Genomic DNA, 14826 nt, shown 5'->3' on the forward strand with positions numbered 1-14826 from the left:
CCAAATAAGCCCTTTCATCCCCAACTTGCTTTTTAATCATGGTGATCCATCATGGCATTAGAAACCCTAAGACACTGACCTTCTTGAGGGTTGGAGTATAAGTTCTAGGACCTGCAGCTGCCAGTTAACTCCAGCTCCAGAGGGATCTGACACTTGTAGCTTCCAAGTGTACACACTCACAGCCATCTACACACACACACACACACACACACACACACTTTAAAAAATAATAAAAATAGGTGATGAAAAGATTTCTCAGTGGTTAAGGGCACTGGCTGATCTTCCAGAGGATATATGTTTGATTCCCAGTACCCACATGGTGTTCAAAATTGTTTGTAACTCTATCCTCAAGGGATCTGACGGCCTCTTTTGGTCTTCTTCATCGCTGAATGCATGTGCTGTACAGTCGTCCATGCAGGCAGAACATCCACATGCAAAAAATAATATTTGTAAAAAAATACTAAAACATGTTTTGCAGTTGGACTTAGAAAGATTTACCGAACAAATAAAGCCAGAAAGTAAAGGGGGGACATTGAGGCTGGGATCTAACACTTTGGCCTTTAACTTAAATCAAATTATGTTGCCATTTGCTGATACAGGAAAAATGAGGGAGGGTCAGAGATTTGCTTGAGAAGGAACTAAATGTTCTATTGGTAATACATTAAATTCAAAAGGCCCAGACTAAATCCAAGTGAAAAAATTGTTAGTTGGCTACAGTCTAAACTGTCCCTACAACTGCCTAGTTTGTAGTAGATGGAATGATGACCCCCAAAGTACCCATATCCTAATACCCAAGACATTTTAACTAATTTTAATTAATTTAATTAGGAATTGATAGTTTTGAAACAAGTTCTTACTTACTATTATAGCCCATAGCAAGCCACCTGCCTCAGCTTCTCAGGTACTATGATTACAGATTACAAGCATGAGGCACCATTCTCTGTGACAAAGGAGATTTTGAACAAGTGATTAAAGTTATATTCATTGAGATGAAGAGATTATTCTGGTTTGTCTGGGTGTACCCAATCTATCACAAGAGTCATCAAAAATTAGGAGGAGAGACTCAAAGCATGGGGAGTAAGCGAGAAATACAAGAACAGAAGAGACATGACAAGGACTGTCTCTGAATACAACAGTGCCCACGAGCCAAAGATACGGACGGTTTCAAGAATCTAAGAATGATCCTCAGGTGACAGCCAGTAAGGGACAAGAACTTCAGTCATAACCAGAAGAAGCTATGGTTAGTCAATAACTTGAGTGAGCTACAAATGGGTTTTCTCCTAGAGCCTCCAGAAATGAATGCATTGATTCTGCTTCAGAGTTGTGACTTACAGAATTGTAACACAGTAAATCTTTATTGTTTACCCACAGTACTTATGGTAAGTCATTATAGCAGCAACAGGAAGTTCAAAGAACCCTAATAGTAGAATAAGAGGGACAGATTAGAAGTTTGGTGAAGAGTAATAGTGAAAGACATAAAAACAGTTGTCATCAACAAACACATGGTATTTAAAACAGAGAGATTGGGATGGAGATGGAGCTCAGTGGTTAAAACCACTAGCTGTTCTTTGAGGGGACCCAGGTTCAAGTCCCAGCTCACAACCATCTATAACTCAGATTTCAGGGATCTGATGCCTTCTTCTGGCTTCTGCAGGCATCAGACACGCATATGAAGCACAAACACACATGCAGGCAAAACACTCAAACACATAAGACAATTTTATTAAAAAATTTAAAACAGAGGACTTGAACAAGATTACTAAAATAAGGAAAAGGAAGAAACTTAGAGAATGAGAAAAGCAACAAGAAATGAAACTAAGGAGGCAGAAGCTAGAGATAGAAGAAATGAAATACCTGTGCCATACTCTTAGGGATATACAATGAATGGTAACTCTAAAGAAGAGAAAATAGGTGTAAGACACACAGACAGGGTCTGGAGAGATGGCTCAGAGGTTAAGAGCACTGACTGCTCTATCAGAGGTCCTGAGTTCAATTCCCAGCAACCACATGGTGGCTCACAACCATCTGTAATGGGATCTGATGCCCTCTTCTGGTGTGTCTGAAGACAGCTATAGTATACTCATATACATTAAATAGATAAATAAGTCCTTTTTAAAAAGATGTTTTAAAAAAGGCACACAGACAGTAAGGAAGGAAGGAAGCAAGGAAAGAAGGCAGGCTGGTTGGTTGGGTATGCTCACATAAAATAAGCAAAGAACAGAAATGGCTCAAATATTCATCAATTGACAATATGTCAAAAGCAGTCAGGACAAAGAAAAGTACATATACTGCATGGTTCCATTTATTCAAAAGCCTAGGGAATGAAAACTAATCTAAAGTGACAGTATGCTGAAAGCTGTCTGCTTGGTCGGGGTTACACAAGGACACAAGAAAACTTTGGTAATGGATTTGTTCACTATGTTAACCACCATAGTTTCATTAGTGTGCACATATGTAAATATATATAATCCCAGTTCTTGGGAAGCCGGGGCAGGAGAGTCAGAAGTGTGAGGCAAGCCTTAGCTACATAGTAAGGCCCTGTCTCAATAACAAAGATTGGGAAGATGTACCTCAGTGCTTTCCTTTCATGCAAAACTGCATAACTCCGTAGGCTTGAGGCCTCGAACAAGAAAAGAATGAACAGCTCTGTTGTATACCAACAACACTGCAGTAAAACTTGTTTGTTTTGTTTAATTTGCTTTATCTGGAGCAGTCATCCAAGGCTGAAATCCATCAAATACTTTCTCAACCTTCCAGAAACCAAATCCTTCCAAGCACTGGGATAGAAAGAAAAAAGAAAGCAGGGGCTTCAAATGCTAATCTGAGTTTAGGTTTCTTCCAGTAAGCAAAGAGAAGTCAGTAGGTTTGGAGAAACATATGTGCTATGATAAAAACTGTATGAAAGGTAAAGTATAGTGGCAGAAGCCTGTAATCCCAGTGCTGGAGAGATGGGAACAGGAAGATCAGGAGTTCAAAACCAACCTCAGCTCATAGTAATTTCAAGGCCGTCACAGGCTATGTGAAATCCTGTTTCAAAGTAATAGTAGTAGTAGTAGTAGTAGTAATAATAATAATAATAATAATAATAATAATAAGAAGAAGAAGAAGAAGAAGAAGAAGAAGAAGAAGAAGAAGAAGAAGAAGAAGAAGAAACAAACTGGGCAGAAGTAAGAATAGTCTAGAGGGCAACATACCAACCAACTAGGCAAAAAAAAAAATTCTCCTCAATAATTATACAGCAAACATAACTGTGACAATAGCTCCAACCGGAAATGTGAGCCAGGTCTGAAAATGAACAATGCTTACTAGGAATTCAAATCCTACTTATGTAGTCTCATATATTATTGTCAACTGGGTTAAATAGATCGCCACCATGTTTAAGCAAAGATAGAATGAATTGTTTGCTAAAATTCAGATGTGGGGGGTCTGAGGATATAACTCTGTGATGTAGTGCTTGCCTACTGTATGCCCAGGAAGTCTCAGGTTGTATCCTCAGCAATCAACCAACCAACCAACCAATCAATATTCTCAGTCAACGAGCATTTTTCTTTTATTAAAGATTTATTTATTTATTATATATAAGTACACTGTAGCTGTCTTCAGACATACCAGAAGAGGGCATCAGATCTCACTACAGATGGTTGTGAACCACCATGTGCTTGCTGGGAATTGAACTCAGGACCTCTGGGAAAGCAGTCAGTACTCTTAACCACTGAGCTATCTTTCCAGCCCTGCATTTTTCTTAATATTGAAGAAATAAGACATGTACTGAATACTTAATATATACCAGGTTTTATTTGACCTCTTCTCCAGAGTCCCTGATAAGTATGTGACTATTCTTTCTGCATGGTTAGCATTTCCAGTAATAATTAGTTCACCCCATCAAAAAGTCCATACCACCTTGAAAGCATTTATATTTTAAAAAGCAATGTCTTTCTGTAGTTTTAAATTATTTTTAGTGTATAAAAATTTGTTTCTTATACTGTTTTTATTTTCTTTGCCTCAAACTCACTATGTAGCCAAGATACCAGGAAATATGTGACCCTTATGTCTCTATATCTTAAATACTGAGATTATAGACATTTATCATCATGCCCAGTTCATGCAGTCCTGGAGTCTGAACCCAGGGTTTTGTGCATGCTAAATCAGTACCCTTTGGGGGCTGGAGAGGTGGGTCAGTGGTTAAGAGCACTGACTTCTCTTCCAGAGGTCCTGAGTTCAATTCCCAGCAACCACATGGTGGCTCACAACCATCTGTAATGAGATCTGATCCCTTCTTCTGGTGTGTCTGAAGACAGCTACAGTGTGCTCACATATATAAAATAAATAAATAAATAAATAAATAAATAAATAAATAAATAGCTCTAAAAAAAATCAGTACCCTTTCAATTGAACTACAACCCCCAGCCACATAAAATAATAAGTTTCATTATGACATTTTATACATATTATAATCTGCTCATATTTGACCCCACCCAAAAAATAATTTCCTGCTGGGCTGAAGTCTACTTTCATGAATATTCCAACAGTCCTGTTATAATAAGGAAAATTATGTTGCTTCTCCTTTATCCAAAGCACTTTCCCAATTAAATGTCTCGAATCCACTCAGCCATCTCTCATAAGATATAATATTATTTCGCTTTCACTTTCCTGATGTCCTTGTTTGACTATATTTTAATCACCCCCCCGTGTGTTTGTGTGTGTGTGTGTGTGTGTGTGTGTGTATCTGTGCAGCTCTGTGTCTATCTGTCTGAGTCAGGGTTTCTTTGTGCAGCCCTGGCTGTCCTGGAACTCGCTCTGTAGATTAGGCTGGCCTCAAACTCAAGAGATCTGTCTGCCTCTGCCTCTGGGGTGCAGGAATTAAAGATGTGAGCCACCTCACCCAACCTGTCCTAGTTTCTTTTTTTAAGATTTATTTATTTTATTTCATATATGTGAGTTCACTGTTGCTATCTTAAGACACACCAGAAAAGGTTATCAGATTATGTTACAGATGGTTGTGAGCTATTATGTGGTTGCTGAGATTTGAACTTGGGACCTCTGGAAGAACAATCAGTGCTCTTAACCACTGAGCCATCTCTCCAGCCCCCTGTCCCAGTTTCTTAATGCCCTTTTAAACATGGTACTCAGAAGTGAACCTAACACTACAAGCTGGCCAGCAAAGACAAAGTGGAACTCCAAGTTTCCCTCATCTTATGTTCTCTACCATGTCAGTCCAACTCAAGCAAGACTCAATCAAGTCCTCCCAGTTCTCTTCCTCTTTCTCTCTACTAATACAGAGTCCCGCTGTGTCTCTCTGGAGGAGGAAGTTTTAATGAACTCACCAAATGTAGATCATCAATATAATCATCATTAATATTATTTTTATTCTCCTGACCTCTTCTTAGTCCTGATCTTTTCTTTGAAAATTTTTAACTTTCATATTGCAAAAATAGTATAAGGGGGCTGAGAACATAGTATAGCACTTGCCTAGCATGCATGAGGCCCTAGGCTCAATTCCCAACTTTGCAAAAAAGGATACACACTTGGGATTGGGTTGACATCCACAATACGAGGAACTCCTAATCTCAACAAAACAAAAATAACCTAATTACAAAGTGAGCAATAGAGAGACAGAGGCAGGTAGATTTCTGAGTCTGATCTACAGAGTCTGATCTAGAGAGCCAGGGCAACACAGAGAAGCCCTGTTTTTAAAAAAGAAAAGGAAAGGAAAGTGAGCAATAAACCTATACTTGGTTTTAGTCAAAAGGCCAAGAAGCTATAGCAATAAAACTAACCAGACATGCCCTAAAAGATTTGTAAATTGCTCAATAATCATGAAAAAAAAAAGATGTTCTACATCACTAGTTATTTATTAAGGTAGTGCAAACAGAAACCACAGTGAGACAATAACTGCTCTTATCAGAAAGACAAAGGAGAACAGCTCTAGTAAGGAACTGGAGAAAAGAATTCTTACATGCCATTGGCAAGAATATAAATTAATAATTCCACTCTGAGAAACTTTGGAGATTCCTCAAAAGACAGGTGCACTATGTAAATTAGCAATCTCACTAGTAGGTATATAATTTTAAAATGTAATTTGGCATGTTGAAGAGGCATTTTTCCCATGTTCATTTCAGTACTATTCATAATATTAATCCTGAAATTCACCAGAGAAAAACCAATTCCTCCATTTGGGGCCAAATTTGAAACAAGCTTTATTAAATATCAAATACTGACCAACAGGTGGGCTTTGATCTGGACCATTCCCAGGAATTCCCAGCTGGGTGACCCTGAGACACGTGTTGCAAACACTGATACAGACAAAACCCATAAGCCACCATACTTTCCCATGAGGCTTTGTTATTTTCCAAGAACTACAACTCCCAGCATTCCAGGAAATTACCTGGCCCTTGAGCGGGTAAGGCTTACAGGTTAACTTCAGGTATTACAACAGTAAACCAAAGTAAACACAGCCTGTATATTCATTGCCCTGAGAAGTAGACAAAGAAAATATAGCATATACGCACGATGGAATGCTGTTAGTGTATCCAAATGGTGAAATCCTATCATTTGCAATAACCAAAAATAAATTAAAGATTTAAAAAGGCTAGAGATGTAGGTTCATAATAGAATACTTACCTGGTATTGACAAGGCCCCGAATTCTAGCCCCAGCAATATATAAAAAGAAAAACGGGAGCTCCAAAGATTGTTTAGTATTTAGGGGACTTGCAGCTGTTACAGAGGAGCTAGGTTCAGCTCCCAGTACCCACCCACTTCAGGCAGCTCTCCCTGCCTATAACTTCAATTCCAGGAAATCTGATGTCCTCTTATGAACTCTGTGGGTACCTGCACACCCACACACGTGCTATACATAAACACATACAAGCACACATACAGATAATGAATAAATAAATAAATAAATAAATAACATTTAAGTCAGTCAGCCAGGTGTGGTGGTACTTGTCTTTAATCCAGTACTTGGGAAGTAGAGGCATGTAGATCTCTGTGAGTTTAGGTCAGCCTGATCTACATAGCAATTACCAGGCCGGCAGTTACATGATGAGACCCGAAGGAAGGAAGGAAGGAAGGAAGGAAGGAAGGAAGGAAGGAAGGAAGGAAGGAAGGAAGGAAGGGGAAGGAAGGAAGGAAGGAAGGAAGGAAGGAAGGAAGGAAGGAAGGAAGATGAAGGAAGGAAGGAAGGAAGGAAGGAAGAAAGGAAGATGAAGGAAGGGAAAGGAAAGGAAAAGAAGGAAGGGAGAAAAAGGAAAAATATAAAACCCACATGCTTCAAATGAAATTCACTTCAGTGCCTAGTGTGCACGGAGTCCAGGATTTGATCCCCAGCACTGAAGTCCACGTACCGTTGCTTTAGCTGTTGTTTCAGTGGAGCAGTGACTAAGCTTTCACAGAATACACTTTACCAGTGTACCATTCTCAGGATGGTCATTTCTAAACCCGAATCACTGATACAATCAGCTAATAAAGAAACACTGTATCATCTCACAAACATGTATCAGAGTTCCCTTAGGATAAACAAGGCTGGATTCAAAGTTGCTTCTTAGGAAAACGTCAATTCATCCCTATTTACTGATGATAGTGCCGTAATTAAGGAGCCGCTGGAAAAGTTCTTCCATCTGATAAACACTTGCAACAAAGTTTCGGGACACAAAGTCAATAAACCACCACGGTGCTAGCACAAAATAGGCACATAAACCAATGGAATAGAATAGAGGACCCCAAAATAAACCCATACAGCTCTAAAAGAGTGATTTTGTTTTTAAGATGCAGGCCCCAAAAAACATACCTTGAGGCAAGATAGTCTCTTTCAACATACGGTCTGAGAAAACTGGATATCCACGCATAGAATGGAATTAGATCCATCGTTCTCACCTGTACAAAAAGCAATTCAAAGTGAACCAAAGACATTACATACATAAGAGGAAAACACCTCAAGATATAGGTACAGGCAAGAACTTTCTGGAAAGGACCCCAGTGGCTAAGAAATAGAATCCAGAATTCACAAATGAGTTTGCAGGAAGTTAAAGAGATTTTTCACAACAAAGGAATTAATGTACAGAGTGAACAGACAGCCTAAAGAATGGGAGCAAAAGTCTCTGCCAGCCATGTGTCTGACAACGGAATTTTATTATACCTTAAAGGAAAACAAAAGTATGCTATTTGCAGGAAAATATATGGAGTCTGAGGTCATCTTGTTAAGTGAGATAAGGCAGATTCAGAAAGATGAATGCTGCAGCTTTTTCTCATATGTAGAGTCTAGGTTTAAGGGTGTGTGTTTGTGTTTGTGTGTATGTACACACGCATATATGGCACATATGTATAAAATGGAAGATGGTAGGAACCAGTGAAAGTGATGGGGGAGCAAAAGAGTAATGAGGGGTAGATCTGAGCAAACTATATAACAGGCATGTGTAAAGATGTGATGATGGAACTCATTATTTTGCATGCTGTTAGTATCAAATAAAAATCGAGGGGCTAGGATTGTAACTCAGCACTAGAGCACAGGTCTCACATGTAAATGGTAGATATACTGGCTCAAATAAGGTAGCTCACAGGAACCTTTAAAGAAAGAAAAACACTCCTTGGAAACCCCACATGTATTATGCCCATCGTTTTGTATTGCTTGGCTTCTCAGAGCTAACAATTAACAAACTCTACCCCTAGAATGGCCCGAAACCCTGGGGAAGCTGTGGTAGACAGATATAGAGGTAGGAGAGGGTAAGAACAGAAAAGAAGTGACTGGTCCACTGTGCTGGCTAGTTTTATGTCAACTTAACACAAGTTGGCATCATCTGAGAAGGAAACCTCAGTTGAGAAAATGCCTCCACCAGACTGGCCTATGGGCAACCCTGTGGCGCACTTTTTAGTTTGATGATTGGTAAGAGTAGGCCCATTGTGGGCGGGGCCACCACTGGGCTGGTGGGTATGGGTGCTGCAAGAAAGCAGGCTGAGCAAGCCATGGGGAGCAAGCCAGTAAGCAGCAGTCCTCCAAGGCCTCTGCAACACCTGCCTCTAGGTTTCCACCCTGTTTGAGCTCTTGCCTACAGCGTGGACTACAAGCTGTAAAATGAAATAAACCCTTCCTCCTCCTCAAGTTGTTTTTGTGGTCACAGTGTGTTATCGCAGAAACAGAAGAAGCCTTAAGTAAGACACCCACTATGTCTTAAGCATGGACAGGCTTACTGGCATGTTGCCATTGGGAATTTTGAAAGTTGGACACATAAGGTTCGGATGCAGTAAAGTTTTCATCTGTTGCCTTTATTCCTATAAAGCAAACACTGGTTATTTAGAAAGCGCTTTTGTGATCTCGTTATCTGCTTCCATCCTGAACATGAGGGAGGACTCCTGACCTTAAGGTCATTCCTAGCAAATATTCACTCAGTTCAGGATTAAGGGGCTCAGGGAAAACAGGTCCATTGCCACTGCAGTGGGAGTTCAGCAATCCAACAGTCGAGGAGCACTTGGTGTCTGAAGAGTCGACTGCCAATTGCAATGTTAACCTAAAAGCCTCTTATCCTTCTGTATTAGGCTTCCAGTTAAAATTATTTTCTCACCTCGAGTCCAGTCCTTTGGACTTTCCTAGGCCAATTCCCTGAAAGATCTCTGTTAAGCTACTTGCAAAGCCGTCTGGGGCATGCTGACTGGATCACACCCTGCTGGTACCTCAGTTTTCTCTGGCTCTGAAGACAAACCTTCAAAGTTTGTTAGTGCCAGGTCTAGGGTGAAGTTCACAGGAATGGACACAGAACAACTCAGCAACCAAGATAAATGGATTTCATGCACAAATGTGATGTTTTAAAAACTGAAAACTAATTGCAAAAATCCTTGGGTTGCTGATGTTAAGAACTTTACAAAGACAGGGATCCCATTCTGTACTAGCATGACCTTGATTCTTGTGCCTCACTGTCATTCCAGTCCTAGTTCTTCAAGTACTTTTCTTTACAAAAATGGGTGACTGCAAACTTTAAGTATGTTTGAATGAAATCTTTTAATATACATTTCAATATTTATCTCGATTGCTGAAATTTTGGGGGGGGGTTGTCTGTCTGAAGCGTCTTCACCCTAGGCCTGGATTAGTTTTTCTTGTTGGTTTTTTGTTTGTTTTGTCTTGTTGTTTGGGCACAATTATCTTCACCCTTCCTCCCCATTCCTGACCCTTCTTAGGGTCCAGGTCCCAAGTTGTAGGTACTCCCGCCGGCGGCGGCCACCCCTTACTCTGGCCTGATCAGGTGCCAAGGGCAGGCAAGGCAGGGAGGACGACCTCCCAGGCTCCTCCCGCGTGTCCCGAGCCACTCAGCAGCTCTGCCATTCCGCGCGCCTGTACTGGGCGCCCGCCTCGGCCCGCCCCTTACGCCGGCAGCTCAGCGCCTGGCTGCCGCTATATAAGTCGGCCATTTGCTTTGCTCCGCCCCAGAGTCCGGGAGTCAAAGCCGGTTGTCAAGCCTGTCCTGTCCCCCACTCGCCTGCCTCTTCTTTTTTTTGCTTTCAACATGACAGATGCCGCTGTGTCTTTCGCCAAGGACTTCTTGGCCGGTGGAGTGGCCGCAGCCATCTCCAAGACGGCGGTAGCACCCATTGAGCGGGTCAAGCTGCTGCTGCAGGTACGTCCTGGGATCGAGGGGCCCAGGCAGGAAGTAAAGGATCCGCACAGAAAGGGGGTACCCTAGCGGGAAAGTGGGGATCAGTCTGTAGATTTGGGGCAAGGTGAAGGCCGGGCCTAACCACAGTGTCAGACCGAAAGGCAACCCGGAGGAAAGCGCCTTTAAGGACCTGGAGTTTGAGTGTCGCAAGTGATCGGGGCCAGAGAGAACTTGGGCGCTTGGGGACATCCCTAGCCCAGAGAACTAGAATGGGGCTGCCTGAGAGCCTCTGTCTAGCCTGGATTTTGAGTCAAGGGCAATGGGGCTGAAAGCAGGAGCTGGAAAACAGAGCACCTGGCCTTACCGAAAACCTCAAGGTCATGGCAAGGAGATTACAGCTCTAGGCAGGCCACGCGGACCGGTTCCGCGGCCACGCAGCCGGCGAACAACGCGGTGTAGGCTTGCCGGCCGGCAGGCCGGAAGTGGACGCCGGGAAGAGCATGTGCCGGCGACGTCCGCCCCCGCGCAGCCCCTCGCCAGCCTTCCTGCCGCGCACCGCCTCTAGGGGGCGCTCGCGGGCGAGAGTTTAGTCGTCGTCATCACCGCCCCTCCCGGCCGAAGTGGGGGTGGGGCGGAAAGGGAGCAGCTCAGGAGATCTAAGAAGTTGACTGTGGTCACCAAGGTGACCCGAGTCCTATGCAGGACCCACCCTAATGCCTCTGAACCTGACCTGGAAGGAATGACCTTTCTTCTTGGTCTAAAGGTCATAGGTACACTTGAGGGTGCCCCACTCGCAGAGGTGGAGGCTTACTACTTCTGGTGGTGCGGCTCAATTTTTTTTAAACACGCTCCCTACCCCCTCCCCCAATAGTGTCAGCAGTTAGAATTGTCCGGCTCATGGGATTCTGAAAGCTAGATTTGGAGAAACGGGAACCAGCCTTAAAGATTTTATGTGTATGTTCTTCCCTTTCCCCTTCTCTGTGGTTATAACTATCCCTATTGCCTTCTTCTATCCATCAGGTGCAGCATGCCAGCAAGCAAATCACGGCAGATAAGCAATACAAGGGCATTATAGACTGCGTGGTTCGTATCCCCAAGGAACAGGGAGTCCTGTCCTTCTGGCGTGGTAACCTGGCCAATGTCATCAGATACTTCCCCACTCAGGCTCTCAACTTTGCCTTCAAAGATAAATACAAGCAAATCTTTCTGGGTGGTGTGGACAAGAGGACCCAGTTTTGGCGCTATTTTGCAGGGAACCTGGCATCAGGTGGTGCCGCTGGGGCCACATCCTTGTGCTTTGTGTACCCTCTTGATTTTGCCCGTACCCGTCTAGCAGCTGATGTGGGCAAAGCTGGCGCTGAAAGGGAATTCAAAGGCCTTGGTGACTGCCTGGTTAAGATCTACAAATCTGATGGGATTAAGGGCCTGTACCAAGGCTTTAATGTGTCAGTACAGGGCATTATCATCTACCGAGCTGCCTACTTCGGTATCTATGACACTGCAAAGGGTAAGTTTGCTATATGCTTAGAATGTGGGAGCTTTGGGTACTTATCTGCAGAACTCAACTTAGTGCCTCATGCATATTGATCCAGTGCTGAGCCATATAACCAAACCCTGATTTCTTTCTTTCTTCCCTCTTTGAGACAGGGACTCACTGTGTATTCCTGGCTGGCCTGGAGCTCACTTTGTAGACCAGGCTTCTCATTCATGGCCATCTACCTGCCTCTGCCTCCTGGGTGCTAGGATTAGACATCCAACACTCTACCCAGTTACTGATTTGTTTCTTTAGATACACTATCACACTAAGTTCTAAAGCGAGCTGGGTGTTTTTGGTTTGGTTACTCTTTTGAGGCAGGGTTTCTCTGTGTAGCAAAAGTCCAACATTCATCTTGTTTTTAATTGCTGAAGGAAGCATCTGAAGCTCTGTTGGGTGTAGAAAGTAGGTAAGCAAGACTACATTTTGATTTTTCTTTCAAATCTCTTATTTTTAGGAATGCTCCCGGATCCCAAGAATACCCACATCTTCGTCAGCTGGATGATTGCACAGTCTGTCACTGCTGTTGCCGGCCTGACTTCTTATCCTTTTGACACGGTTCGCCGTCGCATGATGATGCAGTCTGGACGCAAAGGAAGTGAGTTCTGCTTGAGGGAGTCAAGGGAGTGGGGCAAGTTATGGCCACAAATAAGTAGACTGCTGCCTTTAATAACTGCAGTCTGGGGCTGGAGATCCATCTCAGTGATAGGGTGTTAGCCCAGCATACTCAAGACCCTGTATGTAATGTCCAATGTCATTAAAATGCTTTAGGCTGTGATAGAAGGACAGGACAGCATCCATGTTGGCTGCACAAGTGACTGAGCAGAAAGCCCTTTAAATACCTATGACATGGAGTGTTTCTCCAGTCACAACACTTAAGCAGTGCTTGGGCTAATGTGTAAATGCTGGGTTTAAAACTTGTCACTGAGTGCTTGGAATAGCTCAGTAGCAGAGAGGGCTTCCTTAGCATATTCAGGGCCTAAGGAAAGGTGGGGCTCTGTTTTCTTTAGAGTTAGGATTTGGGAGGCATTCACTGCCTTTTAATCATCAACTCCATGTCTTTATTCTTTGCAGCTGATATCATGTATACAGGCACGCTTGACTGCTGGCGGAAGATTGCTCGAGATGAAGGAAGCAAGGCCTTTTTCAAGGGCGCATGGTCCAATGTTCTCAGAGGCATGGGTGGTGCCTTTGTGCTTGTCTTGTATGATGAGATCAAGAAGTACACATAATTATGTCCTAGGTGTTCTCCCCGAGAACAGGCATGTTGTATAATATACCATATTCTTGAACATTCTGGACAGATTCTCTGGGCTTGTCTGTTGTCAATGGCAACTGTTTACCAGTTGAAAAGTGGGAAGCAATAATATTCATCTGACCAGTTTTCTCTTTAAGCCATTTCCATAATGACAATAATGATGGGACTCAATTATATTTTTTATTTCAGTCACTCCTGACAATAAAAAATTGAAGAAATAAAAAATATCCAAAACCAGTTTTGTTTGTTGCTTGTTTCCATATAAGAATCTGCTTTGTTGGAGACTGGGGGGTGGGGTGGGAGAGGGGAGCGCTGCATTTGAATAGATATCTCTTGAGGTGAAGAAACTTCTAGGACAGCCATGTGTCCCTGCCTCCTGGATGCCGGGTGGGGGGGTGTGTGCACCACCATTGCCTGGCTGGAAGGACTTTGAAAGCTAATTGTCAGCAATCAATTTTGCAGAAAATAACTTGGATATGTAGCCCTTGATTCCCAATTCATGAGCAAAATTTGGGATTAGTGTCTGAAGAATTTTGGCCTGTTGCCTGTAACCTGTCACAGATGCATGACTCCCAGAAAAGTAGCCTGTTCCAGTTTAACCTATTCCTGTGGTTAAAAGAACCATGAGCCAAAGTCCTTCACTTTCCAGTAATGTTAGAATATCGCCCCATTTAAATGACAAATATAAGGTAATCATAGTTCCCAGTGTTCATCTACTCGTCTTTCAGCTTCACCTGGCTCAAGCCATTTTTTAATGTCAGTCAAAGCAGAGGATTAGGGCTGGCACCTTTCTGTAGTGCCGAGATTGCAATGCTGTTCAAGATACGGAGAGTGCTGGATGACAGCCACCTGTATCTTGCCTGGCCTGCTCACAGCCTGTCAGTAGGGAATGTCCCTGTTTCTATTGGATAAGCTTTTATTTGGGATCCACAAGGGAGCACTGCAAATTTGGAAGTTCATTGGGGCTCAGAAATCCAGTTTGTTTTATTAGTACCATGAGATTTATATGAAGAATAAAATATTCCGCCAAGTCTCAATATACATAGGAAGAAGGATGGGCGATCTCACGCACAAATAAAGCTTGGGAACACATCCTGCTTATTGGGGTGTGTTAAGACTGTTCATAGACAAATAGTGGGATTGATAAATGAGGCCTGGGAGATGCAGTGCGCCGACTGGCCAAGCACCTGAGTAACGGGATATCTTAGTCCGTTACTTAGAGCTCTGTATTGACAAGGAGGTAACAGCGTTCTCTCCCGTGTGAAACTAGCACTCAGGGTTGCTTTGCCTCAATTCATTCATCTTCAGTCGTCATTCCTTGTTCGGGCAAAGATAAAAAAGAATATCATCTGAGATGTTTCTGAAGAGAAATATTTTTTTATTATTTATGTTTATGAGTACACTGGCACTGTCTTCAAACATGGCAGAAGAGGACATCAGATAGCCATCTGTA

General features: G+C 42.7%; 1 protein-coding gene across 1 annotated transcript; it reads left to right on the forward strand.

Moving 5' to 3' along the window:
• Positions 1-10423: 10423 nt before the first annotated feature.
• On the forward strand, positions 10424-13602 carry SLC25A5 (solute carrier family 25 member 5). The gene is made up of 4 exons (XM_080909595.1): positions 10424-10602; positions 11602-12088; positions 12573-12713; positions 13190-13602. The coding sequence occupies exons 1-4, from the start codon at positions 10492-10494 to the stop codon at positions 13345-13347; spliced, it is 897 nt and encodes a 298-aa protein (XP_080765721.1). The 5' UTR covers positions 10424-10491; the 3' UTR covers positions 13348-13602.
• The last annotated feature ends 1224 nt before the right edge of the window (positions 13603-14826 follow it).

Source organism: Micromys minutus (genome assembly GCF_963924665.1).
Source record: "Micromys minutus genome assembly, chromosome: X".
NCBI lineage: Eukaryota > Metazoa > Chordata > Mammalia > Rodentia > Muridae > Micromys > Micromys minutus.